We start from the raw sequence: 19,624 nt of genomic DNA, 5'->3' as shown, positions 1-19,624 counted from the left end.
GATAGCAGCTTATTGCTGGAAGGGTATGCTAGGACTTGTAGTTTCACAACACCTGGGGTGTCACAGGTTAGCCAACACTGTCTTAGTTGCAGGTACTGATAGAAGCGACTATGAGGAATTTCATATCGCCTTTGTAGGTCTACAAATTCGGGAAAGATACGCATGGGAGCTAGGTCGACCAGGAATCTTAGTCCACGACAGGACCAGTGTTGAAAAAAAAGTAGTGTTGCCGAGGGGGAAAACCTGGGTTATTCCATAAAGGGAACATAATTTCGGGAGTTGATATCAGTTGGAATAATCGGGTGCTATAGTCCCATATCTGTAATGAGAAGCGAGTAGCGGGTAGTAAGAGGGAGAGTGGTGGACGATGTTTGATCGAAATCCAAAGGAGGGTGTAGGGTGAAAACAATTGTATGAGATTAGCTTCTATATCGACCCATAACACCATATCAAGTGGGGAATGAAACAGGACTAGCTGGGTCAAATGCGTGGCTATGTAATATTTAGAGATATTTGGAAGCTCCAATCCTCCTTCTGTAGTTTGACGGTAAAGAGAGCGGGCTTGTACTCGGGGTCGTTTGCCTGCCCAGACAAACCGGTCAATTTGCCTCTGGAGAGTCTTAAGCGCCAGTGACGGAACCCGAATAGGAAGTGTCTAGAACAAGTAGAAAAGCGGTGGCACGAAGTTCATTTTTACTGCTTTTATGCGGCTCAGCCAAGAAATGTATAGTCTATCCCACTTCTTGAGGTCTCTCTTCAATGAGTTCAGTAGTCGGGGATAATTAGCAGCATATAGTTGACTATATTGAACTGTCCGATATATTCCCAGGTACTTGAGTTTATCCGGTTGCCACCTGTAGTTCAATTGGTGTTTCAGGGAATCTAGTAAGTGAGACGGTAAGTTGAGAGGCAGCATTTCGGACTTGTCTATGTTGATTCTAAAGTTATAAACTGCACCATATTCCCTAAGTTCACTATGCAAAGCAGGGAGTGAGGGGAGGGGGTTAGTAATTGTAAGTAGAATGTCATCTGCGTACATGGAGATCTTGTAATCAGTCCTACCCGCTCGTATCCCCGTGATTGTCAGATTGTTGCGAACTCGAAAGGCCAATGGCTCCATCATTAGATCAAATAGCAACGGGGAAAGTGGGCAGCTTTGGCGAGTGCCGTTCGCAATTTGAAATGGGGGTGATGCAGCACCATTAGCCCAAACGGTCACCGATGGATTATAATATAGCAAAGCTAGTCCACACATAAATTGACCCTCATTTCCCATTGCAAACTTGGATGAGTGCGTTTTAAAGTGGGTTTCTTGGAGCACTACTACTTCCGGAGAGTGTCGTTTCAGATACTGAATCAATATTGTACGCTTTTGTGGTGTGTTGAGACCATTAACATTAATGGTCAAAACCGAAAAAGCCATGGCTGATACCAGTGATATTCAGACCAAGATCGGTGGTGGTAATGTAGTTGGAACAGCAGGATGTCAGGTCGAGGTGGAAAAATTAAGAGGGGAACAGAGAAGGTTAGTCAGGGGTGTAACAAGAGGGAAGAAGACAGCTTGACTGGCAAGGCAAGTCTTCCAAGAATAGGAACCAGTACATCCTGTGTATTTGGGAAATGTGGGGGGTGGTTGAGTAGCAAAAGGAACATTTGTCAGGTGGGAATCTAAATCCTTACAGACAGGTAAATATATATGACATAAAGTATTCGTAAATTGCGCTCAATTATCTTGATATTGTAAAAATGTACAAGTGGTAAAAGGGATAAGAACAACATTTAATAATTACACATTGATTAAAAACAAATAGGTCTGCAGCAATTGATAAAAATGTCCAATACACCATGATGAAGACAAAAATAAAACCGAAATAAAAATCAAAATCAAAAAATAGATATCAACCACTGATTAGTCCCAAACTAATCATGTGAAGTCAATCAAAACAGAATACAAAAACATCACTTAGTGAAACAAAGAAGGAATTGATGCAATTTGTCCCATAAGAAGAAAGTGAGTTCTTTAGAGTCCAAATAGATTACAGGAAAAGCGGGGTCCAGTTGTAGTAATTCCACCAACCTCAAATGGCTGTCAGATGTAAGCGAGATCCAGCCTCAAACCCAGCGGTAGATGGTGCAGGAATCCCTGTTGTGAACAGCGCTTTTGGCGCTCCTGACAATCCTAGGTTGCCGACAGGCAGGGAAGGGAGAGCGATGGCGTGCGTTCCACAGTGTAACGCACGTGACTTCCGGATACGTCACTTCCTGATGACGTCAATCGTGTAGGCGTGTTCCAACGCGTTTCATTCGCATATGCGAATTTCTTCAGGGGTCATATATATATGAGCATATTGAGTAATATTCTGGTGAGAGAGAGAAACATTAGAGAGAAACAGTGGGGTACTTCAACACAACGTTAAGTCAAACACATAGTTAAAACTAACAGACAATACAAACTGGAAATTCTATCGTAAAGTAACTAACATTGTCAATTAAGACACATTTGACTTAGGCATGGCAAGGCCAACATCCTATTAATAGTCTAGAGATCAGCATTATGATCTAGGGAACAGCCCTAAAATATTACTAGGAGCTACCAAAGATAGGTCGTTCTCATACCACAAGGCCGAGCTCCGCTACCATCTCAGTACATAGTGCTATCGGCTGAGTCAATCAGTTAAGCAAACATTTTAGGATTTGAAACAATTAACTAGTAACGGTAATATTGCATCATACCAACAGATAAATTATACTTTTTCCCCGAAAAGTCCTTGATATCAAAGTAGGGTACAGCTATCAACGTTTGATAAGGTCTGAAGACTCCTCCCGATGCAGCGCAGGTAAAGTCCTGATCGACTTTTCCTATCTATCTCGAATAATTTGAATGTACTTGTAAGTAGTAGTCAGTACTTGTGTAGCCATTAAGTTGACTTCTTTATGTTTGTTTTATTGAGGACATCGGAGGCGCTGGTCTTGCAGTCTCTGTTGCATTTATTGCCGGAATCTAGGAAGTTATTCCTAGAATTGGCAGGAGGGCAGATCCTTGATCTAGCGTCTTAATTTTTTGAGTTTGACCCTCGTATCCCATCGAGAGGTGGGAATGGAAAGCCCCATCGATAACGGATTTTGTGTTCACGCAGGAGTTTAGTAATTGGAGTCAGGTCTCGTCTCTTTTGTAGTGTTGTAGGAGCTAGGTCCTGATATACCTTGAGATCTGCTCCTTCAAAAGCAAGCGACGTAGCAGCTCGGGTAGCCATGGCAAATTGTTCTTTAGTTTTATAGTAGTAAAATCTCACTATGTCGTCTCTGTGCGGTTGATTTAACGAAGGTTTAGGACGCAGTGCCCTATGAGCTTGGTCTGTTAGCACTGAGGTGTCAGGAAGATAGTGTCGAAATAGTTTTTCCAGATAGTTAGGTAGCAGTTCGTTATCTATTGCTATTGTTTATGGAATATTTTGGATGTGTAGGTTATTCCACCTAATTCTGTTCTCCGTGTCCTCAAGGTGTTCTTTGAATGATTCCATGTCCGTGCGGAGTTCCGATAATTCTGTTGACACAAACTCCTGGAAATGACAGATCTCATCTACTTTTTGCTCCAAGTCCGTTCTCGTGCCAATGGCTGCTATTTCCCTGCAAAGCTCAGTCGCCACTTTTTTGTTTTCCTCCTGAATAATGGTGCGCACCTCTGACTGAATGATAGACCTGATAATGTCTCTCAATTCTGCGGATATAGAGGTTTCGTTGGTAGAGCTAGCATCATCATTATCCGAGCCAGATTGACGTGCTGGAGAAGACGTTATCGAGTGAGAGGTGTTTCTTTTTTTTAGCTTGAGTGAAAATAGAGGCCATACTCGGAGTGGTCATATTTTTATTCTTGTACGGCATTGAGTTAGTATAGCCTCGTGGGCGGTGAGTCACTCCAGTCTCCAGTTGATAAGGCGACTATAGACAGTTAACAGTTGGTTAGATTTCTCTCTCTCTCTTGTAGCTATGAAGGGGTTATTATATGGCTAATGCGTCATAGATTCCCTTGCATCCCGACATTTCAGCCATCCATTTAGCCACTAGCGTTCTTCTCCATGGGCATTATTAGGATTGGGCCCTGCACAGCGTGGGCTGAGAGAGACCAAGAGGGGCCCAGAGTGTGCCGGATGATGGGATACGTAATGTTAAATGTAGATTGCTTATGCACGCAAATATGACCTCCGGAGCGTCAATGCAGTAATCTGTATAATTTCACTAGACACAAGTTGTAGTGTGGTTTATTAAACACTAGGTGTCAATAATGTATAACTCTATATGCACAAATGCAGGCACCTCAGTGTTAGAAAGAGGCAGAAATAAACAGAATTTTGAGGAGGACCTGAGACTTGTAACTCACGTTCAGACCTTTGCAGCTTGGACGTGGAGGTAAATGCCGGTGAGCTGTGCCCACTGTCCGATCTATGCTCCTCGCTGTCAGCCGAGCCTCAGAACCATTCCCAGCAGGCACCGGAAGTGGAGGCTGCAATGGCAACCGTGACTTCTAGTCAGATGTGGCCGGGTTCGTTCAATAAGGGCCAAGTAGTGGGGTCCTCAGCCGAGAACTGACCGCCTGGTGAGTTCCCCGCAAGGGTGTCATCCACTCAGATGTATGTGGAAGGGGGGATCCAGTCGCGGCGCTTCTCTGATAACAACAGCGGGGTAAGGCCTCACAGTGGTGCGTCTCCCCTCTATGCACCAAACTAGACCGCTGCTGCGGCGCCGAGTAGAATTCCACGAACCGGAAGTCTGGAGTCTGGGGCAGCAATAGCACACAAGACCGTGGTCCCAGTAGGCCACGCACTGCAACTTCAGCGATCCGGGTATTAGATATCTTGAGAGCCAGGTAACAACCTGAAGCCACTCCCGCTCAGGGACCTCTGCCAGTCCGGGGCAGCCAATCAGCCAGACCCAGCTAGGGGGATATACCCCAGAGCCCGTGACCAGGACAGGCCGCACTCTCCGTTTGGCGAGCAGGGCGATTCACTCTGCTACCATAGAGCCTCCAAGGGGTTCACTCTGTGTCGGACACGCTCAGCCACTGCTGTGGATAGGTGGCACTCAAACTGGGATCAATCACTAGGCAAAAGAACTATACTTCGAAGCTCTGCAGCTAGACATCCTGCCAAGATGGTTTCCAAGCCACGCTCCTAGCCTCTATGTATTTAAGTAATCTGAATTCTCTTTTGTTCCACTCTCATCTGAAACCATCACTGCTGTAGGGGTTTTTATTTAGCATATTTTTCATCTCGTCTCTCTCAACCTCTCTGTGATCTCTGATTGTCATGATTTCCTTACTTCTCCGGTTAACCTCCTTAGAAGTGATTTACTGGGCCAAATTAGTCTTTACTATTTCCTGTTTCATGTGTGGAATTTATTTAGATGTAACTTTTGTCCAGTGAACAGGAGAGCCAGGCTGTTTGTTTTGTTTTTGGGGTTTTTTTTTTTTAGACCAATCACTTCCTGATGTACAACAGTCTTTTGAAATACAGAAAGAGATTCTTGCAGCTCTATCGCCTTGTTTGTAGTTCCAGAACATATACAAAGTAGGCCAAATTCTCATCACACAGTGTATTAAAATTTGAACAAATCCTAACAAACTACTACCCAAGTTTTTTTTTCCTCCCCAAGCTGAGGAAACTATAAGGTCTGTAATACTGGAACTTTTGAGACAAGGTACCATTATTCTGATAGCATCACCTTGTAGCACCATGGTTGTCTACTCTCCTGGAATGTCCGGGAGACTCACGAATTTCAGGGAGTCCTCCCGGACTTCAGGGAGAGCAGGAAATTCTCCTGAATCCTGTCTGCCTCTTAAAGTTAAACGGAGGGGACGGGGCTTAGTAATGCCGTGCATGAGTCATTGTGGCCCCGCCCACTGTTTTTATGTGTCCAAAATAGGGATGACCGTTTTTGGGGAAGGGCTAATGATGCAATTCTTTGAGCCCCGCCCCCACATACCCACCTGCCCTCCCGACTCCCGGGAATCAACTTTCCTATGTTGGCAAGTATGTGTAACGCCCCTATACTTCCTGTAAAGAAAATGGGCTTTGAAACTTATGGTTATGCAAGTCCTAAAGCTGGGTGCACACCTATGCAATTATCGTGCAGATCACACGATTCTTTGCAAGAGTGTGTACGCTCCCACAATCCTGTTTTTATCGTACCAAAACACATGGCACCTGTTGATTTGGTTATATAAACTTCCTGAAAATCCTAGTCAATGATGAAATAATGTTTTTTCAGCAGATGGTTTGAGAGATGAAGATCACAGATCTGAAGGTAAATTGTGTAGATGTAGACGCATGAATCGGCATGCTCATCGGGACTTTTAATCGTTGGTGAAAATGGTAGAGACATTGCATCTGAAGTATGATTGCATAGCTGTGTACCCAACTTTACAGCTGTTAACGAAACTCTGTTAATAGGTTTTCCAGTTGTTTCAAATTCAGTAACTACCCTTTCCTTCGTACTATCTGCATACAGGTCTACTTATTTCCTGGTGCTTGACCTGTGCTATCTTTTCTATACCTATTACCCAGTAAAACAATTCCTGTTTGTGTTACGAACCGCGGCGGCTCTGCCCACCGCCGCGACTCACTTCCTGGGTCTGCTCGGCGTCCCGGCCGTCATGACGACCGGGACGTCATTTCCTCCTGGTCCCGGCCGTTGCCTTCTGCACATCCCGGTATTGCCAAGACCATTGAAATTGTTTCCCGTACGGTCTGGTGGCCATCCTTGTCTAAAGGTGTAAAAGAATATATATCATCCTGTGACCTGTGCTCCAAGAACAAGGTTTCCCGGAGTTTCCCTTCCGGGCCACTACTGCCGTTACCTTAGACCCATGTGTCCATGGACTTCATCGTTGACTTACCTCTATCCTCGGAGTGTAACACCATCTGGGTAACCGTGGACCGGTTCAGCAAAATGGCCCATTTTATTCCTTTAACCAAGTTACCTTCTGCCCGTTCTTTGGCCACCCTGTTCGTCAAATATATATTCCGTTACCATGTTACTACCGGAAGATATCGTGTCAGACCAGGGCTCACAATTCATCGCAGTTTTCTGGAAGGCCTTTTGCTCGCTCCTAGGATCAGCCTCAGTTTGTCATCTGCCTACCACCCGTAGTCGAATGGACAGACCGAATGGGTGAATCAATCCTTAGAGCAATACCTTCGACTGTATGTTTCCAAACACCATGACAATTGGGCTGACCTCCTTCCCTGGGCCGAATTTGCATAAAACAACGCATGCCGCACATCTTCTCGGTACTCTCTTTTTTATTGTAACCTGGGGTACCATCCTAGAGTCAACTCCTTATCCTCTCTATCCACTGATAGACCACCTGAAACCAGAGCCACGGCCACCCGCCTTAGGAAGATATGGAAGTCTGTAGATCTAAAGGAAGCTTGAAGTAAAGACCGATGCAAAGTCTTTGCTGATTTACGTCGTTCCACTTGTCCATTCAAGGTTGGAGACTCTGTGCGGCTCTCCACTCGGAATATAAGACTCCATCATCCGTGTAAGAAATTGGGACCTAAATTTATTGGTCCATTTACCATCCGAAAGCAAGTCAACCCAGTGGCCTTCAAACTGAAGCTTCCGGAATCCTTATAAATTCCCAGTACTTTTCACTGCTCTTTGTTGAAACCTGCCCGGTTTTCCAGACAATTCAAAACTCGACGGCCCTCTAGACCTCAGCCAGTTTCGGTTAACGGACATCAAAAATTCATAGTCGAGAAGATCCTTGATTCAAAAAAGGTCCAAGGTCAGTTCCACTACTTGGTTCATTGGAAAGGATACGGCCTGGAGGAAAGGTCCTGGGTACCACAAAGAAATCTTCACTCAGATGAGTTACTTGCTGATTTCTTTAAAAAGTTTCCCGGGAAACCTGGGTGTCGGGGTTCCTTGACCCCTCCTCAAGGAGGGGTACTGTTACGAGCCCCGGCGGTTCTGCCCACCGCGATTCACTTCCTGGGTCTGCTCGGCGTCCTGGCCGTCATTTCCTCCTGGTCCCGGCCGTTGCCTAGGCAATGGTCGGGACGCTCTTTGCCTTCAGCGCCGCGCCGCGGCATCTAGGGCAGCCGGGCGCGTGCACACATCTTTCATTATTGGGGCAGCTGAGTTTAATATACCTGCTGTGCAGGTCAAAGTCTGATTGGGTGCCATCTCTTTATAAGGCAGGAAGGGACAAGCCCTCCCTGACGGTTATAGTTCCTGTTACAGTGCTGTAGACCTGCTCCTTTTCCCTGTTCCTGTTATCCTGAATCCTGTTACCGTTGCTGACCCTTGCCTGAATATTTGACTACGTTTGCCTGCTTGTGCCCCTTGATTTATTGCCTGTACCTTGACACTGCTGATTTGCCTGTGACCCCTGACCTCGGTTCTGTTTACTGGATATTCTGTTTGCTGCCGGCCTCGACCCTTGCCTGGACTTCACTCTGCTATTTACTCCTTTACGCTATCGCTGGGTTCTCCCCAGTCAGTGCACAACTCACGACCCTCAGCTGTCTGCGGCCAAGTCTGTCCCCACCACTAGGGGCTCCAGCGAAAACCAGACTTCTGAGTAGACTCCGGGTTTTGTGTTGCTGGCTGTTGGGGTCCTAACAGTTTGCATTTATTTATCTCGATTGTTGTCACTATACCAGGACCAGACTTAAAGCGCATCCATATTTTCACAGATCTTAAAGAATTGCCATGAGGACGTTGTTTTTTCAGCAGGCTCTGCCCTTGTCCAGTATATAGATGTTTTGTTGCTAGCCTCACCATTGTTGGAAGTTTGCAAAACTGATTCTTTGTACCTCCTTTCTTATAGTAGTCAGAAGGGAATAGAATAAAATCCATTCTACTACATATGGTGCTTGACCACTTGTGGCACTCTCCTATTGGCTTTTTAGTGGTACCATAGGTGCCACTGCCATATCTTGCATGTATGTAACACACAATGGCACATTTGAGCCAAGGATGACTTCGTTGGTTAACCAGGTTCGGTTTGACCGATATTTTACATCTGTTGTTGTGAAACAATATTTTCATGCATGTCCCATTTCTCAGGCAAATGATGTGGGCAAAGTTGAGAAAACACAGAAGGCAGCATAACAGAAGTAAATATTTAAATTGATTTTAGTTATTTGTAATTGTTTGCATGTACTCTGACTGGGGTGTAGCTCCACCTATATGCAAAAGCAGATGCACAGTAGTTAGCATTGAGGACTCTCAGTTCTGGGGCCATTGGTTCAGTTCAGGGTATTATTTGTGTGGAGTTTGCATGTTCATCTCTGGATGATCCCAACTCCCCCAATAGTCCAAAAAATATTGGTAGTTTAATTGGCTGCTGACAAAATGGAACCTAGTGTGTGTTTGTGGTAGATAATTTAGACTCTAGGCTCCAATACCTGGGATGTCTTTCAAAATCAACTTCAAATGAGGCAGTCACTTTACTGTCCAGGCAGCATGGTAAATTGGTAAAATAGAAATTACATTATCCTTACTATTCCCCAGCTTTAGGTCAGATAGAGAGACCGAATGGTATCTTGAAAAACAATTATTGCTAAAAGGTGTGCAGGAACAGGTCTTAAGTGACCTGGCTCACTCCCACTTGCATTCATGAAAGATTGCACTTTGACTATATCTGTACATGTTAATTAGGTCACTTCAAATTCTGGCCACACGCTGCGATATCAGATAATTGTCCCGATATTGCAGCATGTTATGGTCTGAAGATTACCTTGATGTCTAATGATTATCTGATCAAATTGATATGAGACATGTTGATAAATAGGGTCAGGGCTGCCATCGGGGGGGGGGGGGGGGGGGTTACAGGGAGTACAGTAGTATGGGGCCCAGCAGCAGAGTGGCACCCCACCAAACCTAGGCCCAAACAAATTTATTAGGGGAGGAGGCCTTCGCAGTAACTTAAGGGAAGTAGCGGGTGCTATTTCTAGACAGCAGCTGCTCCTGAGATATGAGAGGTGGAGTGGGGAGAGACCTCTGCTCATAATTAAGGATGTAGCAGTGGGCCCTCTTGTAGGGAGCATGTCTGCCTCCTCTCCCAAGATGTCTGGGCCTCCCCAGCTGCTGTTTGCTTCAGTCCCAGGCAGAGAGACTCCCTGCTGTATCGTTGACATCATGTATATTAATAATTACATGGCGTTGTCAATAGAGGGGAGCTGAAAGGAGACAGCGAGAAGATGCAGAGTGGTAATGAAAATACTGCAGGGGTTAGATGCTACTTGGGATAGGGGGTGACTGTAGAGAATGGGGGGGGGATGTTGGGTAGAGAATAAATTAAAAATGATGGTGTGGTGATAGAAGGTAGGAGGGGGGCACTGCCTGTTACATATGTACTGGGCCCCACAATTTCTGGTGGCAGCCCTGAATAGGGTTGTTAAATGACTGATATAGGCCTGTGTGTGCGGCTGTTTTCTGACCTCACTAATAATCATAGAAACTGAAAATGACCTAGGTGTGTGGACAAAGTCGATATTCATCCTGACACTCGGGCTGAGCAACAGAATTAGTCTATGTGTGGGTGACTTAATATGATATTTTTCCTAGGCAAACAAGCCCAATTTGTATAGTCTTTCTTTATAATTAAGACCTCTTAATGTCTGACATTGAGTGCTTCTATTCTGCTTACTGACTACTAGTATTCCTAAATAATTTTCTATATTAGATTTTCCCTAATTGAATCCATGTTTATTGTGCAAGCGGCATAAGTGTTTCTATGGTCTGCCTTTTCTTTGCTCCAATTGACATTTCAGCCAAGTCTTTTTGTAGTGTGTCACTTTCTTTATTTCTGTTGTTTAATATAATCTGCAAATATTGTCAATTTACTTTCTAACCCATCTAAAAGTACAGATTATATTTGGCATGACCAGTCCTTCATAAAACTATGGTTTGCTCCCTATTTTCAGTTCTACAATATATACCTAAATATTATGTCTAAAAATCTCTTAACGCATTCTTTTCTTAACTGAAGTCAGGTTCATGGGCTACATCTGCCTTCCGCTTGTCTTGTGATACTGAAGAGTCAGTCACTCGAATGGTTGCAGTTTTACACTCTACATACAGTACATCAACGTCATGGTTTTTGGACATCCGGCACGATGAAAACATGTTAATTGACCTTTAAATATAAAAACTTTAAATGTGTTTTACTTAAAATTCTGTAAGATTTCAAAATAAAACCCTTGAATCTGCTTTCTTTTTTGGCCTCTAAGATCACTTGGGGGTATATTTACTAAACTGCGAATTTGAAAAAGTGGAGATGTTGCCTATAGCAACCAATCAGATTCTAGCTGTCATTTTGTAGAATGCACTAAATAAATGAAAGCTAGAATCTGACTGGTTGCTATAGGCAACATCTCCACTTTTTCCAAACCCGGAGTTTGGTAAATCTAGCCCTTGGTGTCACGCAACAGACTTAAGCACTGATGCCTCTCAAATTAAATATATGATTAATTGTTTAACCCACATATGAATCTGTTAATGTGTACAGCTACATTTATCAGCGACCCTTTCAGGTCATCCAAGAGCAAAACTCCTAGCATGCCTTGTTGCTTAGTTTGGCTGTCTGTAAATAATCACTGTATTTTGATGACAGATGGAACAGGATTGATTTGGATGATGGTTGTAATATTTCAGTTGATACACGTGCATTGCACACTGAACTTTTCCTCTCAGGACAAAATTACATTTGTATTTCATTTATTTTATGGTTGAATGAATGAGTGTCCTTGTCAGTGTACTAGATGTTCATGAAAAGCACAGAAAGCACAAAAACAAGCTGAAGCTGAACATCCTCTTCAATTTATTTAATAACAACTCTCCTTATTCTCTTCTCAGCTCTGCCTGCGCTCTGTCAACTCATCACGATCAGCTTACGCCTGTTTCACTCTTGCGCCCCTCTTCTTCCACAGCTATGAGGCGACTGGAGGAGCTGTTCACTGCAAGATCTACATGAAGGTAACCAGCGCTCCAACAAGGACATGTAGAAGGCTGGTCATTCTCTAGGGACGTATTTGAAAAAGTACACAAGTTGTGTAGTAGATAGTATATGATAGTATATGTTTTGGCACCTAACTTACCCTTTCATTTTCTTTCTCTGCAAGTCGGTGGTGAGTGTTTTCCGTTCACTCCCATCGCTGGAGAAGACTGTAGAAAAATGCCTGATTAGCCTGAATACTGCTCGCAGCCGCTTAGTTATCCAGTTATTTTGCAAATATGGTGAGTATGTCACAATCTGTAGAAATTGTCTCATTTTATACAAATGTTTAGTATAGTTTATACAAATGTTAGTGATTTCACAAAGTATCAATTTTTTTGTAACATACATTATTTCTGGCTGATTGGTCAGGAGGTCTGTTAACATCTTTGCTTGCAACACATTACCAACACTACTGCTATAGTATTGCAGTAGGCAGTATTGCAGTAGGCTTAACGCTGAAGTGCTAGTTTTGAACACAGCGTTCATGTTGATTCTTCAGTTCCTGCAATTGGAGGGGCTGGATCCAAATTTATTGCTCACTGGATTTCACGGCAGGAGTCCATATACTTCAGATAGTGGTTAAGATATGGGTTGGTACCCAAAACCTTAGTCTTTTAAGATGTGGCCACATGTTCCCCTGTTTAGTAACTATTAATAAACTAATTATTAAACGTGTGTGCTCTATACAAGTCTTGAATTTATTATTTCTCTTTCATCCTGTCTGGGGGACACTGCTACCATGGGTTGTGAGAGTGGAGGTGGAGTTGTCACTTAACAGGTTAACTTTGTTAATGTATCAAAGCTGACAAACCCCTCCGCTCTGCAACCCCCTGTAGCCTCTCCAGTCTTATAATAGCAGCACACATCCCCCCCTCCATCATAGCAGCACACATCCCCCCCTCCATCATAGCAGCACACATCCCCCCTCCATAATAGCAGCACACATCCCCCCTCCATAATAGCCGCACACATCCCCCCCTCCATAGTAGCCGCACACATCCCCCCCTCCATAGTAGCCGCACACATCCCCCCTCCATAGTAGCCGCACACATCCCCCCCCTCCATAGTAGCCGCACACATCCCCCCCTCCATAGTAGCCGCACACATCCCCCCCTCCATAATAGCCGCACACATCCCCCCCTCCATAATAGCCGCACACATCCCCCCCTCCATAATAGCCGCACACATCCCCCCCTCCATAATAGCCGCACACATCCCCCCCTCCATAATAGCCGTACACATCCCCCCCTCCATAATAGCAGCAAACATCCCCTCCATAATAGCAGCAAACATCCCCTCCATAATAGCAGCAAACATCCCCTCCATAATAGCAGCAAACACCCCCCCCTCCCCTCCATAAAAGTAGCATACATTTCCCCCCCTCCTCTCCATAATAGCAGCATACATCCCCCCTCCCCTCCATATTAGCAGCATACATTCCCCCTCCCTTTCTCCCTCTCTATAATAGCAGCACATATCCCCCCTCCCCTCCATTCAATAATAGCAGCAGTCCTACCTTTTTTTTCTTCTTTCCTGTCCAGTCGTCGCTGCCCGACATCAGATGCAGAGGGCAGAGTTCAGAAGGGGGAGGAGTCTGATTCTGAGCTCTGTTAGCTGTCAATAAAAAAGGTAGGTAGCAGGCGGCCGCTGCGCCCCCTTGGGCTTGCGCCCTGGGCGATCGATCGCACCACCCGCACCTTCCTAGTTACGGCTCTGACTTAGGGCACCAAAGTTTGGTACATTTAGACAGTCCTGTCGTGGGGATTCCGCTGGCCGGGGCCAGACACATAGATTGAGAACTTCGGCCTCTACAGGACAATGGTATAGAGGAAGGTCTCCCTCCTCCTTGAAACATCTATCTCCCAAACGTCCAGTAAACAGTCAGTTTGACGGTCTCTCTCCCCTCCTCGCGGCTGCGGAAGTGGGTGGACGTCTGCTACTGTTCAGAGATCAGTGGGCAGCGTCCTCAGAAGATAGTTGGATTCTGGGGATCATGACGAGAGGATACATGATAGACTGCTCAGGTCCGACAACTTGTCGGTTCTTGGCGACCAGCTTATCCCGCAACCCTCGAAAGAAAGAGGCAATGCTTACATGTGTTTCCTCTCTTTTTTTTTTCCGCCGGAGTCATTTGCCAGGTTCCGGAACACCAAAAGAGAGGGTGTTTCTACTCCAATCTCATTTTGGTTCCAAAGGCGGACGGCTCCAAATCTCATTTTGGTTCCAAATCCGGTTTAGATTTGTTCTAAAACGGTTAAACCGGCACCTACAGGTGGTCAGGTTTAGAATGGAATCCCTCAGGTCCATCATCATTGGACTGGAACCAGATCAATTCATGGCGTCTACAGACATCAAGGACGCCTACCTTTATATACCTATCTGAAAGCCTCATCAGGCCCTTTTCAGATTCAAAGTGGGACCGTCTCACTACCAATTCAGAAATCTCCCATTTGGCCTATCGACAACACCAAGAGTGTTTACAAAAATAATGCCAGTAATGGCAGCCTGCCTTCATTCCAGAGGAGTGCAAATAGTGCCTTAACTGAACGATCTGCTCATAAAAGCCTACTCAGCTCGCCTGCTGAATCAACACCTGGTCCTCAATATCAGGATCCTGGAGATGCACAGATGGCTCATAAATCAAGAAAAGTCATAATTGATTCCATGCCAGAAAATGACCTTTCTGAGACTAATCATGGACACCAACAAACAAAAGGTTTTCCTTCCAGAGAACAAATTTCAATACCTGAGGAACCTGACGGGTTATGACCTGCCGCAGACCGTCTGTCCACTTGTGCATGCGTCTATTAGGTAACATGGTGTCGACCTTCAAGGCCATTCCTTATGGTTGTCTGCACTCACTCTGCTTTCAACGGGACCTCTTAAAGAAGTGGTCAGGAGCCCATATGAAATTAGAGGGACAACTGATACAGTTGTCACCAGAGGCGAAGGCTTCCCTCAGATGGTGGACGGTCCAGAACACTCTGACAGTGGAAGGTCTTTTGCCCTATGGTCCTGGATCTTGGTAACCAGATGGGGGGCTGTGGTACTTCAGTTACGGCTCCAGCGACTCTGGAACGCTCGGGATGCTTCTCTCCCCATCAACATTCTGGAGCTAAAAGCCATGCTAATGGCCTTAGAGAATGCCCAAACGATACTTCATGGACACACAGTCCATCTGCAGTCCGACAATGCGACGGCGGTGTCAGGGCCGGATTAAGGGAATGGAGGCCCCTGGGCTAAGGGGGCCTCCATTCCCCTGTGAGGCCCCCCCCCCCGTGATCCGAGCTGCCCGCGCTTCCCCTGGCACTTACCTCGTTCTCCGGCGCGCTGTACGCTCTTTACTGAGGAGATCTCGTGAGAGTGAGACTCACGAGATCTCCTCAGTAAGGAGACTACAGCATGCCGGAGAAGGACCGCAGTGAAAGTGCTCAGCAGCACTGATCGCGCCGGGGGCGCCCCCGCCCCCGACCGATCAATACTGCTGCTGAGCACTTTCAAGGGCCCCCTGGATGCCATAGGCCCCTGGGCTGTAGCCCAGTTAGCCCTATGGTTAATCCGGCCCTGGGCGGTGTCTTATGTCAGCAGACAGGTGGGCACCAGAAGCGCAGGAGCAATGTGGGTGGCTGCTCAGATCTTGTCCTGGGCAGAGAAACACGTTCCTTCTATTTCAGCAGTTTATTCCAGGAATCCAAAACTGGGAAGCAGACTTTCTCAGCGGACATGCGATATTGCCGGGCGAGTGGTCGCTCCATCCGGAGGACTTCCACTCTCTGGTCCTATGATGGAGGATCCCGAACCTGGAATTAATGGCATCGCGTCACAACAGGAAGGTATCGCAGTTTTACTCTCGAGCAAGAGACCCATTGGTGGCTATCGAGATAATGACAATGCCATGCGACTTCAGGTTGGGATACCTGTTTCCTCCCATCCCTATGATTCCCAGAGTCCTTCGACGAGCGAAGAAAGGGAAACTCCCAGTCATACTAGTGGCTTCCGATTGGCCAAGGCGAGTTTGGTACATTTAAATTCTGGGTCTAGCGGTAGGTCCGGGTCTGAAATTACCTCTTCAAGAAGACCTTCTTCAGCAAGGACTATTCACAACATAGGAATTGCCTCGGCTCAATTTAACTGCATGGCTGTTGAGGTCAACCAGTGGAGGTCCAGATGGTTCTCTCCACAAGTATTAAACACCCTCCTTCGGACTAGAAAACCAGTTTCGGCTCGTATTTACTACCGCATCTGGCGAACCTACATCAGATGGTGTGAGAGCCGACCATGCCACACGGCTGCCTTTCGTGTTCTGCGTTTTCTGACTTTTCTTCAGGATGGATTGGATTCGGGCCTTCGTCTAGGTTCACTAAAAATGCAGATATCGGCCCTTTCGGTATATTTTCCTGCGCTTGGCAGACATTCTGGATGTCAGGACCTTCTTGCAAAGAGTCCCACATATCCAACCTCCATATGTTCCATCAACAGCCCTCTGGGATCTTACACTGGTGCTTAATATGCTTCAAGGGCCTCCTTTTGAACCATTACACACTGCAGAATTAAGGTTCTTGACTATGAAAGTGGTATTTCTACTAGCTTTGGCATCGGCTCATAGTTTCCGAAATGGGTTCTCTCTCATGTCGTGAACCATATTTCATCTTTCATGGTGATCGGATGGTTCTCAGAACAGTTCCCGCTTTCCTACCAAAGGTGGTGTCCAGCTTTCATGTGAACCAAGAAATAGTGGTTCTGGTATTTAAAGGTGGCCCACAGTCTTCGGAGACAGGTTGCATGGAGTTTCTGGATGTGATCAAGTCTCTTAGAATTTATGTCAGGAGGACATCAAAGATTCGCCGCACGGATTCTTTATTTGTGGTGTTTCACTTCTCTAAACGAGGGTGGCCGGCCTCTAAGCAATCAATTGCTAGGTGGCTTACTTCTACTATTAAGCAGGCTTATGTCAGTGCTATCAGACCTGTGCCAGATCGTATTGTTGCCTATTCTACCTGTTCAGTGGGGACAGCCTGGGCTGCACGGAATGGGGCCTAAGCTGACCAGTTGTGCAGAGCAGCCACGTGGTCCTCGGTCAATACTTTAACCAAATTTTATCAATTCAATGCATTTGCATCAGCAGACGCTGCTTTTGGCAGTAGTGCTCTATGTGCCGGGCTGTCAGAGCAGTCCCTCCCTTAAGGGGGCTGCTTTAGAACGTCCCCATGGTAGCGGTGTCCCCCAGATAGGATGAAAGAGAAAAGAGCATTTTTATATTTACGATAAATTTGTTTCTCTGATTCCATCTGGTTTCCTTCCTTCTGCTCTTCTGCTGTGTGGTCTCTGGTTGGTTGACTCCCCTTCCTTGGGGCTTTATATTTGGACTGGAGAGGCTATAGGGGGTTGCAGAGGGGAGGGGTTTGTCAGCTTTGATACATTAACAAAGTTAACCTGTTAAGTGCCAACTCCACCTCCACTCTCGCAAACCATGATAGCAAAATCCTCTTTTTTTTTTTTTATGTGAATTTGCAGTGAGCAGAAAAGTAATTTTTTCATTTCATTTATTTTTTAGTAAAAATGAACTATGTATCACAAAACTGATAATTTGATCCATGGACAAAAATGTAATGACCACTTTTATAACATCTTAAGGAACACTCTATACCAGTGGTTCCCAAACTTTTGCAGTTCGCGGCACCCTTAGAGTCTCCAAATTTTTTCAGGGCACCCCTCCAAAATAATTATTGAGCAGTCCTGTTTTAGAAGTAGTTGGGTCAACAAATTGTAATAAGTATTTAGGTCAGGACAGAAATACTTATTTAGTTGTATGCAAAAATGCCCCCTCTGCATCCAAACACTCTGCCCTCAGGAACACTGCCCTCTCTCACACTGCCCTCTCTCACGCTGCGTCCCCCTCCACTGCCCTCTCTCACGCTGCGTCCCCCTCCACTGCCCCTCTCACGCTGCGTCCCCCTCCACTGCCCCTCTCACGCTGCGTCCCCCTCCACTGCCCCTCTCACGCTGCGTCCCCCTCCACTGCCCCTCTCACGCTGCGTCCCCCTCCACTGCCCCTCTCACGCTGCGTCCCCCTCCACTGCCCCTCTCACGCTGCGTCCCCCTCCACTGCCCCTCTCACGCTGCGTCCCCCTCCACTGCCCCTCTCACGCTGCGTCCCCCTCCACTGCCCCTCTCACGCTGCGTCCCCCTCCACTGCCCCTCTCACGCTGCGTCCCCCTCCACTGCCCCTCTCACGCTGCGTCCCCCTCCACTGCCCCACTCACGCTGCGTCCCCCTCCACTGCCCCACTCACGCTGCGTCCCCCTCCACTGCCCCTCTCGCGCTGGGTCCCCCTCCACTGCCCCTCTCGCGCTGGGTCCCCCTCCACTGCCCCTCTCGCGCTGGGTCCCCCTCCACTGCCCCTCTCGCGCTGGGTCCCCCTCCACTGCCCCTCTCGCGCTGGGTCCCCCTCCACTGCCCCTCTCGCGCTGGGTCCCCCTCCACTGCCCCTCTCGCGCTGGGTCCCCCTCCACTGCCCCTCTCGCGCTGGGTCCCCCTCCACTGCCCCACTCGCGCTGCGTCCCCCTCCACTGCCCCACTCGCGCTGCGTCCCCCTCCACTGCCTCACTCGCGCTGCGTCCCCCTCCACTGCCCCTCTCGCGCTGCGTCCCCCTCCACTGCCCCGCTGTCCCCCTCCACTGCCCCGCTGTCCCCCTCCTCTGCCCCGCTGTCCCCCTCCTCCCCCTCCTCTGCCCCGCTGTCCCCCTCCTCTGCCCCGCTGTCTTCCTCCTCTGCCCCGCTGTCTTCCTCCTCTGGGGACCTAGAGGAGGGTGCCGGGACCCAGCAGCCTCCTCTCTCCCGCAGCTTGTTACTGACGTCGATATTCAGTGACAGCTGCGGGAGAGAGGAGGCTGCTGGGTCCCGGCGCCCGACGCATTGGGTAAGTTTCTGTGTTCTTTTTTTTTTTTTATGGCTGGCCGGCGGCACCCCAGTAACAGCACCGCGGCACCCCTGGGAGTTGGGGCGCACAGTTTGGGAACCGCCGCTCTATACCCTTTGTTTTGGTTTGTATTTGTGTGTGCACCTTTTATTACTATTAACTTATAGCAAAAGAGTAAAAGGTCTGCTTTATAAATGCTGATGTTGTGGAAAAACACTGGTAAACAATTTTGCAAGTGATCAGGATGATTTTATTAAGTCAATGCATAATAAAAATATAACAAAATATATTTATTTTAGAGCCATAAAACAGTTTTTATATCAGTATACATTTTATACATTTGTTTGGCACATTTGACACCAGATAGATTCAAAGTCCTCAAGTCCTTCAGGTTCAATCATGCATCCAAGAATTGTCATGGGAGAGACTGGCAGAGCTTTTCTTCACCAACATAGCGTCTGTAGTCCCAATAGAGATAATTGATTCCTCCTTCTTAAGTCTCAGAAACTAATGCTATCTTTGGATGGGAGATAGCCGTAGTAATCCAAGTATAAAATGTGAACTATATGTGCTATTTATTTTAAATAGATGACACATTTATATGTTGCCAATCTATAGTGGAACAAAAGAATGCATATTTTAGTTTTATATCTAATCTTACGATTTTCAATATGATTTCTGTCTAGCGCCATGGTCTA

General features: G+C 46.6%; 1 protein-coding gene across 4 annotated transcripts in view; it reads left to right on the top strand.

Moving 5' to 3' along the window:
* RAD9A (RAD9 checkpoint clamp component A) overlaps positions 1 to 19,624 on the top strand; it is a 67,067-nt gene that overhangs the window by 18,820 nt on the left and 28,623 nt on the right. For 2 of the 4 annotated variants that reach the window (XM_075217251.1, XM_075217250.1), the window contains exons 4-5: positions 11,866 to 11,985; positions 12,132 to 12,246. In XM_075217251.1, the coding sequence (XP_075073352.1) occupies positions 11,866 to 11,985; positions 12,132 to 12,246 (235 nt within the window). Of the gene's footprint in view, positions 1 to 10,037; positions 10,219 to 11,865; positions 11,986 to 12,131; positions 12,247 to 19,624 lie in introns of those variants that run through there. The other 2 variants (XM_075217254.1, XM_075217253.1) reach the window with 2 other exon arrangements.

Source organism: Mixophyes fleayi, chromosome 6 (assembly GCF_038048845.1).
Source record: "Mixophyes fleayi isolate aMixFle1 chromosome 6, aMixFle1.hap1, whole genome shotgun sequence".
NCBI classification, from domain to species: Eukaryota; Metazoa; Chordata; class Amphibia; order Anura; family Limnodynastidae; genus Mixophyes; species Mixophyes fleayi.
Note: the sequence above shows the minus strand (reverse complement) of the source record. Positions and strands in the feature narration are given on the sequence as shown.